This window comes from Petaurus breviceps, unplaced genomic scaffold (genome assembly GCF_028583685.1).
Source record: "Petaurus breviceps papuanus isolate PSGF00001 unplaced genomic scaffold, PetGlider_PUasm1.0 118, whole genome shotgun sequence".
Taxonomy (NCBI): domain Eukaryota; kingdom Metazoa; phylum Chordata; class Mammalia; order Diprotodontia; family Petauridae; genus Petaurus; species Petaurus breviceps.
Window position 1 is genome coordinate 7,861,987 of NW_027185616.1, and position 19,342 is coordinate 7,881,328.

At 37.5% G+C, this 19,342-nt stretch overlaps 1 protein-coding gene across 9 annotated transcripts in view; it reads left to right on the forward strand.

The window, feature by feature from the left end:
* The window catches only part of ATF7IP2 (activating transcription factor 7 interacting protein 2), an 89,727-nt gene that overhangs the window by 51,236 nt on the left and 19,149 nt on the right, over positions 1-19,342 (forward strand). For 4 of the 9 annotated variants that reach the window (XM_069085717.1, XM_069085734.1, XM_069085724.1 and 1 more), the window contains exons 4-8: positions 2,936-3,070; positions 7,810-7,908; positions 8,673-8,848; positions 12,525-12,595; positions 15,521-15,582. In XM_069085717.1, the coding sequence (XP_068941818.1) occupies positions 2,936-3,070; positions 7,810-7,908; positions 8,673-8,848; positions 12,525-12,595; positions 15,521-15,582 (543 nt within the window). The remainder of the gene's footprint in view (positions 1-2,935; positions 3,071-7,809; positions 7,909-8,672; positions 8,849-12,524; positions 12,596-15,520; positions 15,583-19,342) is intronic. The other 5 variants (XM_069085751.1, XM_069085779.1, XM_069085786.1 and 2 more) reach the window with 5 other exon arrangements.

Below are 19,342 nucleotides of genomic sequence, written 5' to 3' on the forward strand. Positions count from 1 at the left end.
TATCAGGGCAGTTTTCTTTGAGAACTTCCTGGAGGATGCTTTCTAGGTTCTTACTTTGGTCATGGCTTTCAGGTAGTCCAATAATTTTTAAATTATCTCTCCTGGATCTATTTTCCAGGTCAGTGGTTTTTCCTATGAGATATTTCACATTGCCTTCTATTCTTTCATTTGTTTGGATCTGTTTGACAGCCTCTTGATTTCTCATAAAGTCATTAGCTTCCATTTGCTCCAATCTAATTCTGAAGCAATGATTCTCCTCAGTGAGCTTTTGAGATTCTTTTTCCATCTGGCAAATTTGACTTTTTTAGGCATTCTTCTCCTCATTGCCTTTTTGAGACTCCTTTGCCATTTGAGTCAGTCTGTTTTTTAAGGTATTATTTTCTTCAGTCAGGCTGTTGACTCTCATTTCATAATTTTCTTGCATTGTTCTCATTTCTCTTCCCAATTTTTCCTCCATTTCTCTTATCTGCTTCTTAAGGTCCTCTATGGCCTGTAACCAGCTTGTATTTTCCTTTGAAGCTTTTGGTGCAGGAGTTCTGACTTCACTGATTTCCTCCTGTTCCATGCCTTGCTCCTTCTTATCCCCAAAATGGGAGTGTAATGTTGGAATCTTCTGTCTGCTTTGTTTCCTCTGCCTGCTCATTTTGCCACTCAATTATTTGACTTTTGGGCTTTTTGCCACAGTAGGACTCTGCCACCAGACAGGGGAGTTTTCGTCCCAAACGCTGGGGTTTTCTCAGCTGCCGGAGGTATTAGATGGGTGCCCTCTCTGAGGTCTCCACATGCTCTGGCAAGCTGGACATACACCCCAGGATCTCTACCCTAAACGGCAATCCAGATCCAAGCAGGTTAAAGCAAGAGTGATTACCCCTCAGACTGGTGCTTGGTCCCCCTACACTCTGCAGGCCAGGAGCTGAAGCTGCGTGGTGCTGGCTGGCTGTGCTGGCGTCTCAGCGGTTTCTCACCCCGGGGGTAAAAGCCATGCACTCCCACTTACTGGTCCCAAAGTCCAGAATGCACTGGCCTCTCACCTTGTCCTTCGCATCTATGTATTGATAAATCTGGAAACGGCCACAGCTGCTGCTGATCTGGAGTTCCTCTGGCTGGCGGCTGGTCAGGCCCGCCCTGGGGCTAAAGCCTCAGCGTGGTGCTGGGCTCGGCTCCCAGAGCGCTGTGCTGGCTGATTCCTGCTGGCCTGCCGGGCTGTCCTCAGTGGGAGGTTAGCTTCTCTGTGTCATTATGTGGGTTCTGCAGTTCCAAAGTTTGTTTAGAGCCCCCTTTTTACATGGATTGGGGAGGGTGGAAGCCAGAGCCGCGGGAAGGTCTTGCTTCTACTCTGCCATCTTGGGTCTACCCTTCATATACCTCTTTTCCACTCAGAACCACAGTTCTAGTTTCAAAGCCTCATCATCTTTCACCTGGACAATTGTGATAGCCTTCTAACTGGTTTATTTCCTTCAAGTCTCTCTCCACTCTCTGTCCTCTAAGATTTTTTTAAAAACATGTAACCATGTCACCCTTCTGCTGCTCAGTAAGCTGCAGTGGCTCTCTGTTACCATCAGGATCAAATATAAAGTCCTCTTTGGCATTTAAAAGGTTTTCATAATCTGGTTCCTTCCACCTTTTCCCATCTCCTTACATTTTACTCCCCTCCATAAACTATGATTCAGCTGCACTGTCCTACATGCAATTCCTTGAACATTATCCTCTGTCTCCTGTCTCTACACCATTGTGCTGGTTATTCTCCATTCTTGAAATGTTCTGCCCCTTCACTTCCACCTGTTAGTTTCTCTGGCTTCCTTCAATTCTCAGCCCAAGTCCTATCTTCTGCGGGTCTTTCTCAGTCCTCAAAGCTCTTAGATTCTTTCCCCTCTTAAAATTTTCCTTCCATCTGCTCTCTTGCTTTTTTATACTCAGTTACTTATATTATATATTCTTAGTCTCCCTGAGGACAGGGACTGTTTTCACCTTTCTTTGTATCCTTTTTGCTTAAGCACAGCACCTTGCACGTAGTCTGAGTAGACTGATTACTAAATATTTTGTGTATTTTTGTAGTCATTTTGAATGTCATTTTGTCCTGTTTTGGGGCATTGTTATATAGAAATGCTAGTGGTTTTACGGTTTAATTTTACATCCTAATTTTAATCCTTTACTAGCGCTATTAATTTATTTAATTTCTTTGCTTATTTCTTGGGGCTTTTTAAGTAAATGACAACATTTGTAGATAACAATTTTTTTCTTCTTACTGCCAGTGTTTAAGCTTTTAATTTCTTTCTCTGTTATGAATTTCTTTTTCTGTTGTCAACATTTATAAAATAATGTCAAATATTGGGGAAATTTGAGAGGGGTTTGCCTTATCATCCCTATAATTTATGAGTGTAGCATTTTTTTATATCTCCATTGTAGATAAAGCTAACTTTTGACTTTAAATATATATCCTATCATTTTATTTTTAAAAAGATATTTTTAAATATTGGTAAGGGGTCAAGATTTACATAGGTATATTATTTCATTCCCTAATGTTCCTGAATAAATAAGGTATTACATAAATTTTAACTTATTAAAATTACAATGGATTAGTTCTATTAATAATGCTTTAGGAAACATCTATAACTATAGGTAACTATATGTTTGGATTAACTTAATGAAAGTGCACTGAATTTTTATTAAGTAGTACATTTTAAATTTTAGTAAGTCCAAACTAAAATTTGACTCAGAAACTAGATGAAAATTGGATAGATATCCTAATGAATGCATGTGATTTGGAAGGAAAAAAAATGATGTGGTAATTTTTTTATATTTTTATGACTCTTCAGAAGAGAATAAGCTTGAAGAATTGGGGGAAGTTTGTATGTTTTTTTTTCAAGTAGAAAATAATGCTTATGCCATATGAGCTTTTAACTTGAAATGGAGGGTTTTTATTTTTCTTTTCTAGGTTAAATGCTTGATTCAACAGGAAGTCTGCATTGTTAATTACACAGTATTTGACCATAAGCTGAAAGAACTAAATGAGCGAGTTGATAAGACCCAGTGCAGAAAAAAACATGAAGCAATAGCTATCGAACTTCTTGTAAGTTTACTTCTGTGAAAAATGATACTGTGACCTTATTTTAATGTATTAGTGGATCTTGTCTAGTCTATTTGAGTAATAGGTCTTGATGTTGAATCATTAATACATCAGCATGCTTTTATTAAGGTGCCTGTGTGAAGCACAGGGAGTGCAAAGAAAAAAAAAAATCCGTGCCTTTAAGGATTTTACGTTTGTAATCTGAGAGGCAACCTATCCTTAAATATGTACATACAAGGTGCATACAAAGTAGATTGGAAAGAACCTTAGAGAGGTAGTCATTAGCAGCTCACAGGACTGGGACAGGCCTCCTTCAGTAGGTAGCATTTGAGTTAATATTAAAGGAAATATTCCAGGCATGGAGGATAGCCATTGCAAAGGAACAGAGATGGGAAGTAGAGCATTGTGTTTAAGGAATGGCAAGAGGGTAGTTTGTGAAGTGAAGTAATGTTTAAGACTAGAAAGACAGAAAGAAGCTAAGTTGTGAAGAGTTAAAAATCCCAAATAGAAGAGTTTGTATTGAAATACCAGAAGCAGTAAGGAACAGCTAGAGTTTATTGAGGGGGTTAAGGAGTGACATGGTCAAACCTGTGCTTTAGAAAAATAACCTTGGCATTTGAGTAGTGACTAGATTGGAGGAGGGAGAAACATGAAACATAGAGACCAGTTTGGAGACTTTTGCCTCCAACTTTTGTCCAGGAGAAAGGTGACAAGGGCCTGAACTAGAGCAGTGTCTGTGGGAGTACAAAGAAAGAGATGTATTTGAGAAAAATTGTGAAAGTAGAAACAGGATTTGGCAACAGACTGGATATATGGGGTGAGTGAGAATAAGGTGTTGAGGATGAAATAAGATTGTTCACAGAGCTTCTTAAACTTTTTCCCCTTGAGACTCATTTTCATGTTTCAGCAGCATTTGTTGGCTTTACGTGGCATAACAGCATCACAGTGCAAAGTACTTATGCTGTGTGTTTAAAACCAAGGCTGTAGTGAAGTTAAGCAATGCAGCTTGCACAAGCGCTGCCAGAAGCACCTTAGAATCATTGCACTTTTGATTTTTAATTAATTTTTGGTCATTGCTTGTTGAGAGATCTTTTACTGTTGCCAAATATTTTGCAACCCCATTTGGGATTGTGACCCACAGTTTAAGAAGTACGGACCTAGATGACAGGATAGTGGTGCCCTTGACAGGACTTTAGAAGTTCAGAAGAGGAGAGGGTTTGGGGAACAAGGTATCCCAAGTTCTGTTTTGAGTTTGAGGTATCTGGATATCTCAACAGGCAATTGATAGTGTAAGATTGGAGCTCAGGAACAAGAAGACTGGGACTGGAGCTGTAAATCTGGGCATCATCAGTATAGTAGTAATAATTGAGCCCTTAGGACTTGATGAAATCAACAAATGAGAGAATGTAGAGAGAAAAGAGGGGTCATGACATGAATGAAAGTAAAACAGTTTGAGGGGAAGTCAGACAAGGAGGAAACCCAAGAAAAAGCAGTGTCATGAACATTTAGAGAGGAGGTTGGTAGTGATTAGCAATACCAGGTGCAGAGAAGTCAAAGAGAATGAGGACTAAGGAGGGGCCATTAGATTTTTTTTTTTTTAAGCAATCGGGGTTAAGTAACTTGCTCAAGGTTACACGGCCAGTTATTTCTGGGTGTGGTGCTGAATATCTGACCCCGGATTTGAGCCAGGTCATCCCAACACTGGAGCCATGCTCTTACTCTCTGAACCACCTGGCCACCCCTAAGTAATTAGGGTTAAGTAACTTGCTCAAGGTTACACGGCCAGGTGTTTCTGGGTGTGGTGCTGAGTGTCTGAGCCTGGGATTCGATCTCATCCCAACGCTGGGGCCAGTGCTCTTACTGGCTGTGCTACCTGGCCGCCCCTGGGGCCATTAGATTTAATAATTAAGAGATCACTTATAACTTGGAGAGAGCAGTATTAGTTGATTGATGAGTTCAGAAATCAGACTTCAGGGGGTTTTATAAGAGAATGAGAAAAAGAGAAAAAAAGATGTAGAAGTACCTGAGCATAGATAACTATTTCAAAGAGTTTAGCTGAGAAGGGGAAGAGATTGTATGAAACCTAACAAGAACAGTAGGCTCTAGAGAGGATATTTTTAAATTTGGAGGTGGGGCATGGGTGTATTTTTAGGGACGATAGTGAGGAAAATCTACTAGAGGAGGTAAGAGGGACTGGCATCAATGGTGTATGCAAAAGGATTGGTTTTGACAAAGAGAAGGGAATACCTCTTCATCTGAGACTAGAGAGAAAGAGAAATGGTAGGGGATAATGTCAAGAAGGAGCTCTTGGGTAATGGATTAAATTTTTTTGGTGATGAATAAGACAAGGTTCTTAGCTGTAATTTTGGGGTAAACTTGAAGAGATGTTTGGAACAACAACTTTAGTGAGTAGGATAAAGAGGTTTTTTTTTTTTTTTGCCTTTTGGGGGGCAATTGGGGTTAAGTTACTTGCCCAAGGTTACAAGGCTAGTTTGTGTGTGTGTGTGTGTGTGTGTGTGTGTGTGTGTGTGTGTGTGTGTTAAGTGTCTGAGGCCAGAACCGAACTCAGTTCCTCCTGACTCCAGGCCGGCACTTTACTCACTGTACCACCTAACCACCCCAGGATTAAGAGTTTTTTTTTTTTAAAGCAATTGGGGTTAAGTAACTTGCTCAAGGTTACATGGCCAGGTGTTTCTGGATGGGTGCTAAGTGTCTGAGCCTGGATTCGATCCCCAGGTCATCCTGACACTGGAGCTAGTGCTCTTACTCGCTGTGCTACCTGGCCGCCCCGGATAAAGAGATTTTAAGGGAAGGTTAGAAGATTTCCTTGCTATAGTGAGGGGCCAGTTGAGATAAGATCTAATACTCTCAGAGTGAAGCCAGTCATCACAAAAGTAGACGATGTGATTAACGATTGGAGTTTGGCGAGGTGTTATCGAGAAGGAGACAAGGGGGCAAGGGGTCTGAGAATAGAGATTGAATAGAGTTGAGCTGGTTCATGAAGGTGTTTGTATTTGGAAGGGAGGAGAACGAAATCAAAGCAACAGAAATGACCTGAGAAAGTATTGAAAGGTAGAGGGATTCGAGGTGATTGTGAGGACTGGCAGTAGGGTTAGAGGACTGTAAGGCTTGGGGAGAGATGGTATGGAAAAAGATTTTGGTCAGATAAAAGAATTTTGGAGTTCTTCAACATAGAATACTTGTGAATGATAACAGGATAAAGAGGGTGTGAATCATCCTTGTACCTACCTGAAGTGAAATGGAGGGAGTAAGTCACTGGAGATAAATTGATTGAGGAATTCAGAAGTTGGGTATTTTTTTTTTAAATTAAAAAAAAATTTTTTGCAGGGGGGAGGGCAAGGCAATTGGGGTTAAGTGACTTGCCCAAGGTCACATGGCTAGCAGGTGTTGTGTCTGAGGCTAGATTTGAACTCAGGACCTCCAGACTCTAGGGTTAACTGGGGCAGCTAGTATATTTGAAGTGATAAAGTTCAGAGTTGAGTTGCCCAGAAAGAATTCAAGAGGCAAATATTCTCCTAGTCAAGAGAGCTTTATTGATGCAAAGTGGCAGGCTAGTCCTTATGAGTACTAACATCTTGAGAAAAGACAGGAACTTGCTTTTATACACAAGTTCTGCGCGCTCAGCCAGGGGTGGGCTATGCTCCTATGTGGTCATTTAGCCACAGAGAAGGAAGGGGAAGCAGCAGGTATGTTGGGTACATTTCAAAACAGTTTAAGGATGTGGTCAAAAAAGTGGGGAACTTAGCTTACAACATTCAAGGATATGGCCACAAATCATAGGGGTTAGTCTCATACACAGAGTTTTGACCATTATAACAAGGTTGGGTTTTCTTGTAAACAGGCAGAGCGTCCTGTTAGTAGGCAGATTTAATGAGGCTGTCATTGTTGCTAGGCAGAAGTGACTCTCTTCAGAGGGAACATCATCATATATGATGAGGGCAGGAGTTTGTGTGGTGAGACTGTCTTCATGTTCACTTTTCTGGTCTCCTTCAACAGATAGTTGTAATATATCAAAAATAGAATGAAACATAACCCAGAAAAGCTGATCATCTCTTCACTTGAATTTTTTAAAAAATGTATTCTAAGATATTCTCTCAAATTGCAAGAATGGGGAAAAAAGTCAAAGATAGAGTAAAATCTAATGCCAAAACAAGAAACATCCTGGAAAAAATGTGGCCCCAGGGGGGAAATAAACTTGTTACAGCTGTTGTCTGCTAATTCAGTGATACTTGAGTCGTCCCCATTTTGATTCAAAGTGTACATCAGTATAATGTTTTGTCCCTTGATAGAGTTTTGCAACATTCACAAGGAAAGAATAAAGTAGAATTATTTTGCATTTATTTTCTAGCTCATCTGTCCCGATTTCGAGAGTTAAAAATCATTGTAGGGATCTCTTCTGCTTTTATTTGCATTCTTAACATTAATTGGTAATTTAGCCCTGTTATTTCTCTAGGACCTAGTTTATCAAACCCAGTTCGATGGTTTTGTCTTCCATTTCTGAACACCTCCATCTGATTGACTTTACATGTAAAATGTCTCCACCAGCTCACATCAAAATTCTCTGATATAATTTGATTTATTTAAGTCTATGCTCTAGTTTTCAGACAACAATTCCAACAAGTAGATCATCTTTCCTCTGGCAAAAAAAAAATTAAAAGATACTCAAGCTTTATTCAGTATTTCATTTTGGTACTTAATTATTTTCTTTTTTTTCTTGTTAGAGAAAAATATCAAAACTTGATAGATGTATTAAAGCTGCATTAACAGTTCAAAAGACTGGATTAGAATCAAAAACACCAGCCCAAAATGTGATCTGTGAGGTACTGTATGATCTTCATAATATAATCAGTCAGTTATGGGTTGATGATTTATAATAGTTATGCAGATGATGTCAGCATTTTAGAAGAAATGAGATCAGGACTAAAGGAACTCAGAAAGCCTAAAAGACATTTTAGCCCATTGAGGCTTTGTTTTCTGGCCTCATCTTGTCAGGTTTTCCTGTGACTCTGTGTCCCTGAAAAAGGACCCTGATGTACCTAGCTCATAGGCATTACTTTTATTCTCTTAGTATAGTGTCACAGCAAATATCAGAAGAGGAAAAGGTACAAATAAATCTAAGTATAATAAACATAAACCAGAATATTGTTCATAAGTTTGAGTTCAAAAATATTTTAAGCCTTTCTTCAAGGCTGTTTTTTACAACTTTATACAAATTACTTTTGTTCAATCCTCAGCTAAGTAAAAGAACACCTAAGAATCTCAATAGTGTTTAAGTCATATTTTTTTAAACTTTGTATTTATTCTTCTTACCTTTTGCCCAAATGTGTGTTCATATTATTTTCCTATTTAAAACTTCTTTTTCTAAATTTCCATGTTTAACTTTAGGATCTAAGAATTAGAAGATCCTATAAGGTTACCACTTACCAGTAAGTCTCCTTAAAATTTAGAGAGACTCTAGAATCCAAGCATTATCTTAGTACTTAGTTGTTTGCTAAACCTTTCCCCAAAAAATTACTTAAAAAGTAGTATCTGAATTAGATCCTTAAGAAATTATGTTTTCCCTTCCCCTCCACCTCCTATTTAGCAGGTTACAAATTCAAAGACTGTCATACTGAATAAGAATCAAGAAGCTGAGAAGGAAAGCCCAAGTGTGAAATTGACTTCTTTGAATAATAAATCATCCAGACCTTCAGAAATCTCTGTTAATAAAGCAAAGCAAAAGAATAATTTGACTTCAGATTGTGATGAAGTGTCTGAAAGGTAAGTGTCCCTACTTATTAAAAAGTGTAACTTTCTAAATTGACATAGAATGGTAAATGCATCTTTTTGCCTATTAAAGGGGGAAATAGGAGGTCGTTGTTCTTTATAGAAATTAGAAAATGTTATTTCAATGAGAAGAGATTGATTTGGAATTTTCTAAAGATTTTGTAGTTGCTGTTTTGGCAGTACTGTTTTCTGAAGCTCAGTGTACACTTTCTCATTCTTCTACTTCCATATTTAGTGTAGAGCTGGAGTTTTACATTTTAAGAAAAGATCTGAAATTTTGGTGTGCAAAATTATACTCATAAACTGATGTGAGACTTTTAAAGAAAACAGGTATAAAATGAAAATTTTCTAGGTGTATTAAATGGTATCCTAATGTCTCCAGCTTAGAATCATGGATTTTTGAGCTAGAAGAGACCTGAGAGGCTAAGTGCAACGCACTCATTTTACCGAGGAGGAGTTGAAGCACAGAGAGGTTAAGTTGCCAGAGCAGTATTTGAGGCAGGATTAAAACAGGTGTTCCTGCTAACCTCTTAGGGCTGGTGCTCTTTCCATTGCAGTTAGAGTGGATAGATAGATTTTACATCCAGTTGCTGCATGAAATAGCTGCAGCCACTAATCACATCTTGGGGGTCAAAATTGTTGGCAAGAGCAAGGGAGTTGCATTTTAATGAAAGAATCCAATCAGTTAGCATGGACTAGGGAGGTTTAGCAGCTCCACTGATTCAAAAAGGTTTTGAGTTTTAGTACCCCATTGGTTTATTGATTTAATGATCAGTCCTCCTTAAAATGCTGCATGACACATACACGCATATTTCTAAGTACTCAGAAACTTTATTAACCCTTCTGTTTTCAGATAAATTGCATCATAGACTTGCCAAGCTAAAATCCTTCTAGAAATGTGGGGATGGGGGCATTGTTTTCAGCTTGAGTACCTACAATCAGTTTGTACATGCCTTTTTGGTTATTAAATATTGGTCTCAGGTTAAGTTTAGAGCATTATCCTAATTTAAGGCTTGATCCTTCTACATTCTTTTCTAGGTCCTTCAAGGTGAATGAATGAAAATCTCAGTATGGGGGGAGGGGTGAGAGGCAGTTTTTGAATGGGCTTTGTGAGCTGGGAGGGCTCTCCAGTTTTGATTGATATTCATATAGTCTGTGAGCATGGCAGGGAGAGAAAAGGAATTCTAGTACCTTTCTCTGTGTCCCATTAATTTTGGAGGCAAGGAGAGTTCTTCACATCCTTACGTTCCTAACTTTTCAGTCAGTCAGTGAGCCTTTATCAAGACTTTACCTCTATGCTGATCTCTGGAGACACAAAGAAAGACAAAAACAGCCCTTCCCTCCAGGAGCTCACTTAGAGTGGAGGAGATACCGTGCAGACATATACGGGATAAACTTAGGGGGGATCATGAAAGGCTTCTTGCAGAAGCCGAGTTTTTATCAGAGAATGAAGAAAACCAAGAGGAAGAAATGACAGTGGAGAGTATTCTAGGCATGAGCACAACCAGTGAAAGTGAAATGGTGTGGTATGAGGATCAGCAGAGGGGCCAGGAGGAAGGCATGGTAAGATTAGAAAGTTAAGAAGGACATTAACAGCCAATTAGAAGTTCTTATATTTAATCCTGGAGGTAATAAGGAGCCACTGGAGTTAATTGAGTGGAGCAGTGGAGTGGGGTGACGTATCTTCAGAAGAAATTTATTTTAGGGAGATCGCTTTGTTAGTTTATCAGAGGATCAACTCGAATGGAGAGAAACTTGTGGCAGACAGACCAACCAGCATGCTATTGCAGTAGTGAGGTGGTAAGGACCTGCACCTGGGTGGGGGCAGCGTTAAAAGAGAAAAGGGGGTGTATACAAGAGATGCTGAGAAGGTAAAACTGACAGGACTTGACAACACATTGAATATAAGGGGTGAGTGGGGAACTGGGAAGATGGTGGTTCACTTAATAGTAAGTTTGGAAGAGAGCAAAATTGGGCTGAGGGGTGCTGGAGATGATGAGTCTTGGGACGTACAGACTTTAGGATATCTGTGGGACATAATTTATTTTAGAGATATGAATGATATCCTTTAACATTACACATATCAGTTACACTTAAAATTTGCATAGCTCAACAAAATCACATCTTAAAATGAATACAGGTCGATTCAAAAAATATTTATTAAAAGCTCTGTACATAGAAGGTGCTATGCTAGTAACAGGAGTTACAAAAAGCAGGATGATGTACACGCTGTGCTCTTGAAGACCTTTCAATGTTGGGGGATAGAGGAGACATGTAAAAGATTATTATCAAAATGGTACAAATAGAAGTAAAGTACCTGGGGAAGAATCTAGCAAAGTGTTATGGGAGAGAATGATCTTGTTCATTTTAGGATGGGATGGAGAGGAAGAATGGTGCCAGGGACAGCCAAATGGAAGAGACATCTGAATTGGGCGTTGAAGGAAGAGAGGGATTTCAGTGATTGTAGATCAGGGGTGGTGGTGGTGGGGGCAGGAAATACCCATTCCATGTACAAAGGCAACATTAACAGGCACAGAGATTTTGAGAGGGCAGGATTACAATTTAGAATATGGAATAGTTAGATTTGACAGGATCATAGAATACTTTTAAGAGGAACTGTGGCAGTACTTGAATACCAGTACTAGAAATTTTATTTGGTAGGAATCTGGAGTTACTGAAAGATTTTAAGTAGAGGGGAATTACGTGATTAGAACACATTGCAGTAGAAAGATAACTCAGGCTAGCCTGGAAAGAGACTAGGCTGAATCCAAGAAGACCAACTTGGGGGAGAGGGGTTTACATTAGTTATGAGAAAAGATGAGAGTAGTTGTAGTGGAAATGAAGAATTAAGGAAAGATTTCATACCTGTTGGTGAAGTAGAAACAACATAACTTGAGAAATGGCTAGATATATGGCATGAAGGAGATGGTAATCCTTCTATCTTATATTATCACTATGTGAATGATTGTGCCATGAATATAAGCAGAGAAATTAAGGGAAAGGGTGAGTGTTAGGGAAAGAAAGAGTTAAGTTTTCAACTTGTTGATTTAGAGTTCCAGTGGTACATTTAAGTGGGGCTATCCAGACTGAATATGGGACTTGAGCTCTGGGAGAAGTTGGAATGGAGAGTATAGATTTAGGAATTATCTACATAGAGGTAATAATTAAAATGTTTCTTCCTTAGAAGTCAGCAGCTACAGAAAAAGAAGAAAGAAAATTAAAAAAATAAAACAGAAGAGAAAAAAAAAAGAAAACAGCAAAGACTAAACACCCTCTCTCATCTAGTGATAACATTTGGGGGGTGGATGGGGGTGGAAGAAATAAAGAAGAAAGGAGAGTGACTGAGTAGAAGGGATGAATTTATGTATATGCCACATTTTTATATTTTAAACTCATGCAAATTTTAGATGATTTTTATTTTAAGAATTTTATGACCTTTGAAATAACTAAAGCTATTGTGGAAAATCACTAACTTTCCTTTCAAAGCCACTTTTTCTCATGTTTGGAAATCATGGTAATTTTGTGGATTTTGTTTTTTGCCCATTATATTTTTTCATCATCAAATTAAGCATGCTGAGAAAAGTTAAGTTTGAAAAATGCTAATCATTTCCTGGTGATGCCTGGAATTGCATGTTCAGTGTGTTTTCTTTTTTCTTTCTTATCATTTTAGTAACAATGCTGATGTTATGCTGATTTCTGAGGAAAATGATAACTTGAAAGCTCCAGTAACAAGGACAGCAGGTATCCTGAGCCAACTAAAAAATTCCCTAATTTTAGACTTATATGGTTAAAAAAAATACAACCTTCACATTTATTTATTTAATAGAGCTATTATTAATATTCATGCTCGGTTAAATAGATGATGCTCTCTTCATGTAAGCGACTATGCTAACAGTTTAAGCTATGCAACTTGTTCTACATTTATCCAGATATTTACTCATCAAAAGTAATACCTGAATAGAGTATAGCCATACCCTTCTTTGATACCAATTTAAAGCCTCACGACTTTTCACCATGTTTTATGTTATATCTTTTTTGTTTTTGCTACTTTAACCTAGCTATACGACTTAGAATTTTTTGTCTTCAAAGAGGAGTAAAGAAACTTGTTTTTAAATTTTACTAGAGTATGAAAAGGTATAGAGAGCCATTGGAAAAAAATACAGTTCAAAACAGTCAGTGTTTTTCAAAGCAGCCCCTGGCACCTTGGAGCTAAACTCTAAGTGACCTCCTCTACCCAACCTTGGAGCTTGGGAACCTGAACTCTAAGTGAACTCTTCCTTCCAACCTTGGAGCTTAGAACTAAGTTTACTCCTCCATTTGTATAAACAAACATATATCTTTGAGCTAGTGGTATGTTTTGTCTAATTTGTTACCAAACCCTACTCTCACATCAGCAAACTGCAGATTTCCAGAATATTGCTTTTAGATTTGACACTCACTTGTTCTTTGTTCAGAAACTGTATATGAACATAAAAATTTCAGGGAACTTTGTAAACTCTTTAAGCCTACTTATGTGCACGTTCTCTGGGTGATTACTATTGCAGGAATCTTTAATAAAATTTTTCATCTTTTTTCCTCAAACATTCGTGGTGTTAGGTTTATGACCCATCAAAAGCCTAAAACCTTTTTTTAAAAATTAACTTCATCATTTCCTGGAGAATAAAATTTTGCTTTGAGAATGTTGTATCCCCTTCTTAGCATGTGAATTCTTGATTTTTTATATTCTTTTTGTCAACTTCTTTTCTGTTACCATGTAACTCATTTAATTTTATAAAAATCACCATCTCTTCCCAACAAATCCCTTTTCCCTTTCCTTCCCCAGTGTTAAAAGAAGCCTTTTACAAAACAACTTATCTAAACTGCAGGTTGTCAATATAAACTTTTTAACCACTAACATTAATCTTAAGGCTGGCACTATTTTTATTTTTTTTACATTTAAAAGCCTTAGTTGAATGTTTCTGAAGAATTTAAGAAGATTTAAGAACATTTGTCTCATTGGTTTAAAAAATCTTTATATTACATACATAGCTGCTATAGTCTCACATGCCTATGACTGTAGAAATTGTGAGTTTCTAGTTTCCACAAATACAAAGAGTTAGGAAAGATTTTATAGTTTATTCCTTTCACCTGATCTTGGACAAGATGAGACTGAAACAGTTTCACACAATCCATCCCCCATCAGTAATGGGATGTAGTTTTGATAATTCCTTAAAATGTTTCAAATACCTTTAAAGAGAAAAGACCAAGGTTAAAAACCGTACCCTGGGGCGGCCAGGTAGCACAGCGAGTAAGAGCACCGGCTCCAGTGTTAAGAACACCTGGAGATCGAATCCCGGGCTCAGACACTTAGCACCCACCCAGAAACACCTGGCCGTGTAACCTTGAGCAAATTACTTAACCCCAATTGCTTAGGGGTGGCCAAGTGGCTCAGCAAGTAAGAGCATTGGCTCCAGTGTCGGGATGACCTGGATCAAATCCGCGCTCAGATACTCAGCACCACACCCAGAAATAATAACTGGCTGTGTAACCTTGAGCAAGTTACTTAACCCCAATTGCTTTAAAAAAAAAAAAACGTACCCTAAGTATTTTGAGTTTTGATGGAATATATTTTATTTCTCTGTGATAATTGTATATGTGAAGCTGGATCTTGCCTATATATGAATATATTTGATTGAAGAAGTGAAGTTACTTTTTCTTTCATCTTCTATGATGGGTAAAACATAGTTCAGTTCAAGCAGTCTTATTCGAAGAAGTTCACTTGTGCACATGAATCTAGACATTTCCTATTCAATTGCAAGGAGCTAGCTTTCACTCCTAGATATTCATAGTTCAGGTTATATCTTCTCCCCTCTGGGTTTCAGAAAACAGTCTGACTCAAATTCTTTGTGAGAGATTAGTACAATACTCCATTTATAGGCATTCTTCCAATAGACTCATTAAAATTAAAGGTAACTGCCTAAAGAGCTTTATAAATTTAAATGTTTGTAATTATCATTCATCCAAAAATAATAGCACTTTAAAAATATACATACCTGATAAATATGTTGGCTTTAATAAGGAGTTATGACTTATTCATATCACTAAATTCCTCAGTGAATTGCATCAGTTTTACATAAAATGTGAGAGAGATGGCCACAGCAATAACTTTTTCCAGCATTATGCAAGCTTCTTAAGGATTACATGTGCCAAGAAGTAAAACTTCTGGTTAATGGCTATCTTGATTTGTAGCATATGTATAGTAGATGTGGCATAGTTTATGTGACTGTTTTAATCTACCAAATTATACAAATTTGTCCCATTCTGTGTCTCTAGACACAGAACATACATGGAAAATTCAGGAATTGCCCATCTCTCAGAAGAGTTGATCAAAAATAGGATCTGTCTAGAAATTGGGGGCAGCTGGAAAAGATGGTTAATCTCCAAGTTTGATCTCCTTCAAATTCTAGGCCTGTTTTTAGGTAGACATATTAGAAGTACTAAGAGAATTTGTTGAATGGATGAAAACTACCTTGAGTAGGGTAACCTGGATTAAATTTTGTTATGAATTGGGAACAAGGTACAGTGTTTATAACCTTTTATTTAGAAAGTCCATGACTTTGTTTTATCATCTTAAATGTTAGTGTTTCCAAATGTTAACATTTTAACAGTCTGTTGTTTTACTTTCAGATGCTGAAAAAATGGTATTGGCAAATTCAAATGATTCACTTGATTCTAAAACTAAATCTAAGGTAAGTAATAATAAGTTTTCCATATTATCTGTATCTATACCTAGATATAGATAGACATACATACATATGTGTAATCAGCTGAAAACAAACTATAGAGTTTTGATATTGATATATAGTTTTCTGGTTTTGTAGGATTTATCCATTCAGTCTTTGGAAAATACTGATAGCAGTAAACTTAACACTTCTCCAATCTGCAGTACAATCTACAATTAAGAAGGCATTATTTATTCTAAAACCTAATTTATCTAGTTAGTTTAATAATTTGTGCTTTCTCATGTTAAGACAAATGTAGTAACTTCTTATATGCTTTTTTCCCCACACCCACCACTTACATTGACCACAAAAACGTTTTGGAATGTTAAATTATAATAGTTTCTAAATAATCTAAAACGAACTATTTTGAAGCATTAAAATTATATTGTTACAGTGACTGTCAGTGAAGCTTTAAGTCAGGTGGGGAATACCATGTCTTGTAAGGAAATTTGTGATAGGCTACATTAGTTGACAAGATTGGCACACTAGCACAGTGTTACAGCAGCTGTGGTCAAGGTTGGAGAAGACAACTGGGTCTTTTAGCCAGTGAGGGATTGAGATGCAGGGAGAGAATTGAATGGAGGTATTTCTAATGCTAGACGGCAGGGAAGGGCGGGTTGAGTGAAGGCTAAGCTAAGTGTATTGATCAGTGAAGTTGGGTCAAATCCAAATCTTTTATGACAGAGAAAAGCAAAACAAACAGAGAAATAGTACAGATTGCTCACTAAAAAGCTGATCAGCTCTTCTCTCACTCAAAAAGATATTAGAATTAGCCCCATTGCCCATGTGAGTTTAGCATTTACCTCACCATTTATCTCTGGATGGTTTGGGAGCATTCATAGAAATGGGAGAATTCAAAGACCATTTCCACATGGGATTTATGATGGGATAAATGATGATGAATGATAAAGGAAGGGTGGTGGGGAAACTTTTTTTTTTAAAGCAATTGGGGTTAAGTAACTTGCTTAAGGTTACACAGCCAGTTATTTCTGGGTGTGGTGCTAAGTATCTGAGCCTGGATTCGATCCCCAAGTCATCCCGACGCTGGGGCCGGTGCTCTTACTCTCTGAGCCACCTGGCCGCCCCGCTGGGGAAACTCTTAACTGAATGGCACTAGTATTTAGTCTAGTACAGAAGACCCTGATGAAACAGTACTCCAAACTCCAAGAGGTCTGACTGAATCAAAATTTCCTCTTGGGAAATATTGGGGAATTTCTCAACCAGAAGGGAGCTGACTTTCTGGGAGTATTTCATCCACCAGCAGATCCAAAAGAGACTAGAGGTCAAATAAAATTAATAGCCAAAATGAAAGGGAAATAAATTTATTAGTGCTCTAATAACCCACCTGCCTTCCCTTCCCAGTGTACAGATTTGTATTCTTTTTAGGCCTACTTAGAGTACACAGCCATCCAGTAGCATTCTGTGGCATGTAAATGAAGCTTAACTGACCACAGAGATGTTGGATCCCCATATCTGTAAGGGACATGGATTATTTGAGGTGCATGAGGGGCCTTGTCCATACATTATAATCAGAATGGAGATTCTTAGCCACATATAGTATTTCTAGAATGGCATTGTTCTGCCTCCACAGTAAATGGTAATAAGTTGCCAACTTGGCAGCCAGTTGCTCAGTTAGACAATTTGAATATGGGAAGAACTATATACATACAGGAGGAAAATAGGACATTTAACTTGCTCACACCTGCCAGTCATCTTCAGGTTGAGAAATTTAAATTAATTCTATTTGTAATTGACCCTATGCTGCATTTATTTCGTATGGTACTTGATTCTAGATCTACCTAAATTACTTTTGTATATCCTCTAGCTAAGCTTTCCCTTCTAAGGCAGTTTAAAATCCATCCTGCTTTTATAAATCACTGTAATTAAAGGGAAGAGACTTGTTATCTCCCATACCTTTAGTTCCTGGGAAAATTCCAGGACATCTTTTTGTTATCTTTAAAGGCCTACAAGCTGACCTGATATATTTCCACAAGATCTATTGTCTGTCCTTGCCTGTCCTTGTAGATTAAGGAGGGTCTTATCTCCCTAACAAACTCTCCTAGGAGTCAGGGGAGTTTGCTATCCTTGGTCCACTAACAATGGCCACCTGATGAGGATGGGTCCCATAAATCAATCCAGCATTCCTTAATGACAGAGAGGGGTGGTTGCTAGCTCCTCCTATATGCTAGCCATCTTTCTTTGATGTAACTAGTCTTTTCTCTCCACCTGCATGGTGCTGTCTTCCCTGTAACCAGTCACATTGTTTTTCCACCTACCCAGTTCTGTTCTTTGTTCTAGTTTATAAAAAGGGACTGTACCTTCTCTTCTGGGTCTTTGTCTAAAATGAGATATCCATTTGACTCACTTTGTTAAAACAGGTTCACACCCTGCTAATACACTCATAAAACTTAGAACTCTGTACCTCAGTCTACCTTTATTAAATTCTGTTGAGACAAGATTTAAGGTATAATGAAATATACTTTTGTTTCCAGTGTTAGCAGGTATGTTGGTAGAAAATAACACATGATTACATGAATTGTGTGACCCCAAAATTCCAATCTGCAATAAAAAGATGCTGAGTCTGGAGAACTGTGAATAGTTTCAGTTTTATTAGGGAAACCAGTAGCTCCTAAGAAACTGAATCCAAGAGTCTCCTCTGCAGTCAGGGAACCTTCTGCTTAGTTTTGAGGGAATAGTTATATAATTTGAGAGTTTAACAAAATTAGAATGAGATGGTACAACTCTTTGATCAGTCAATTCCAAAAAGGGCAAAAGTTACATGATTGGTTAAGGGTAGGAAGTGGAACTTCATGTTTGGCCATAGGAAGGGGCCAAATGAAGGAACTCGCATATTTGGTGAAGGAAAATGTCCCCCAGTCACCTGCTTGTTTCCTCAATGACCAGGCAGTGAGATTCTGGGACTTCACACCGTTTAATCAGTGGCTAGGCTACAAGATTCTGAAGACTTTGCACTGTTTGTTACAACCATCTGGCACGGAGAAAATAGGAAACTTCAGTTTTTTGGAACCCAGTAACCAACAAGAACATTGAGGTGAGGGGGGGTGGCAGGGGGAGATAATGCAGTAGGTTTTATCTTTAGTTCTAACATAGATTAATATAAGCCTATGTAACAGACTATAAATCATTTTATTTAAATGTATTTATATGTATTATATATATTATTATTTATTATATATAGGTATTTATTATATATTAAATATCTAAATATTTTTAATTATTAATATTATTAATAAAGTATTAACAAATAATATAAATGAAATTTTATAAATAAATATTAATATTAAATATACTTTTAAAAATATATAATATATATTATATATATTAAATAGTATTATTATACTATTTGTATAAATACATAGATGCTGTTGTCAATACATGGCACTCTTATCCTAAAAGTATTAACTATCAGAACTACCTGAAGTTTAGTCATATTCTGTTTTACTTACTAATACAATCAGTGATACCCACTAAATCACAATGAACTGATTAAATTGAGTAGGGGTATTATCTTTATAGCTTTTTTTTCAGTGGCAAAGAGTTGGAAATGGGGTGGGGGGAGGCAGTGCCAATTAAACAAGAAATGACTGAACAAATTCTGGTATTAAGCATATGATAGAAAATTATTGTGCTGTAAGAAATTATAAAAGGATGGTTTCAGAGAGACCTGGGAAGACTTGTGTGAATTATTATAGAATGAAATGAACAG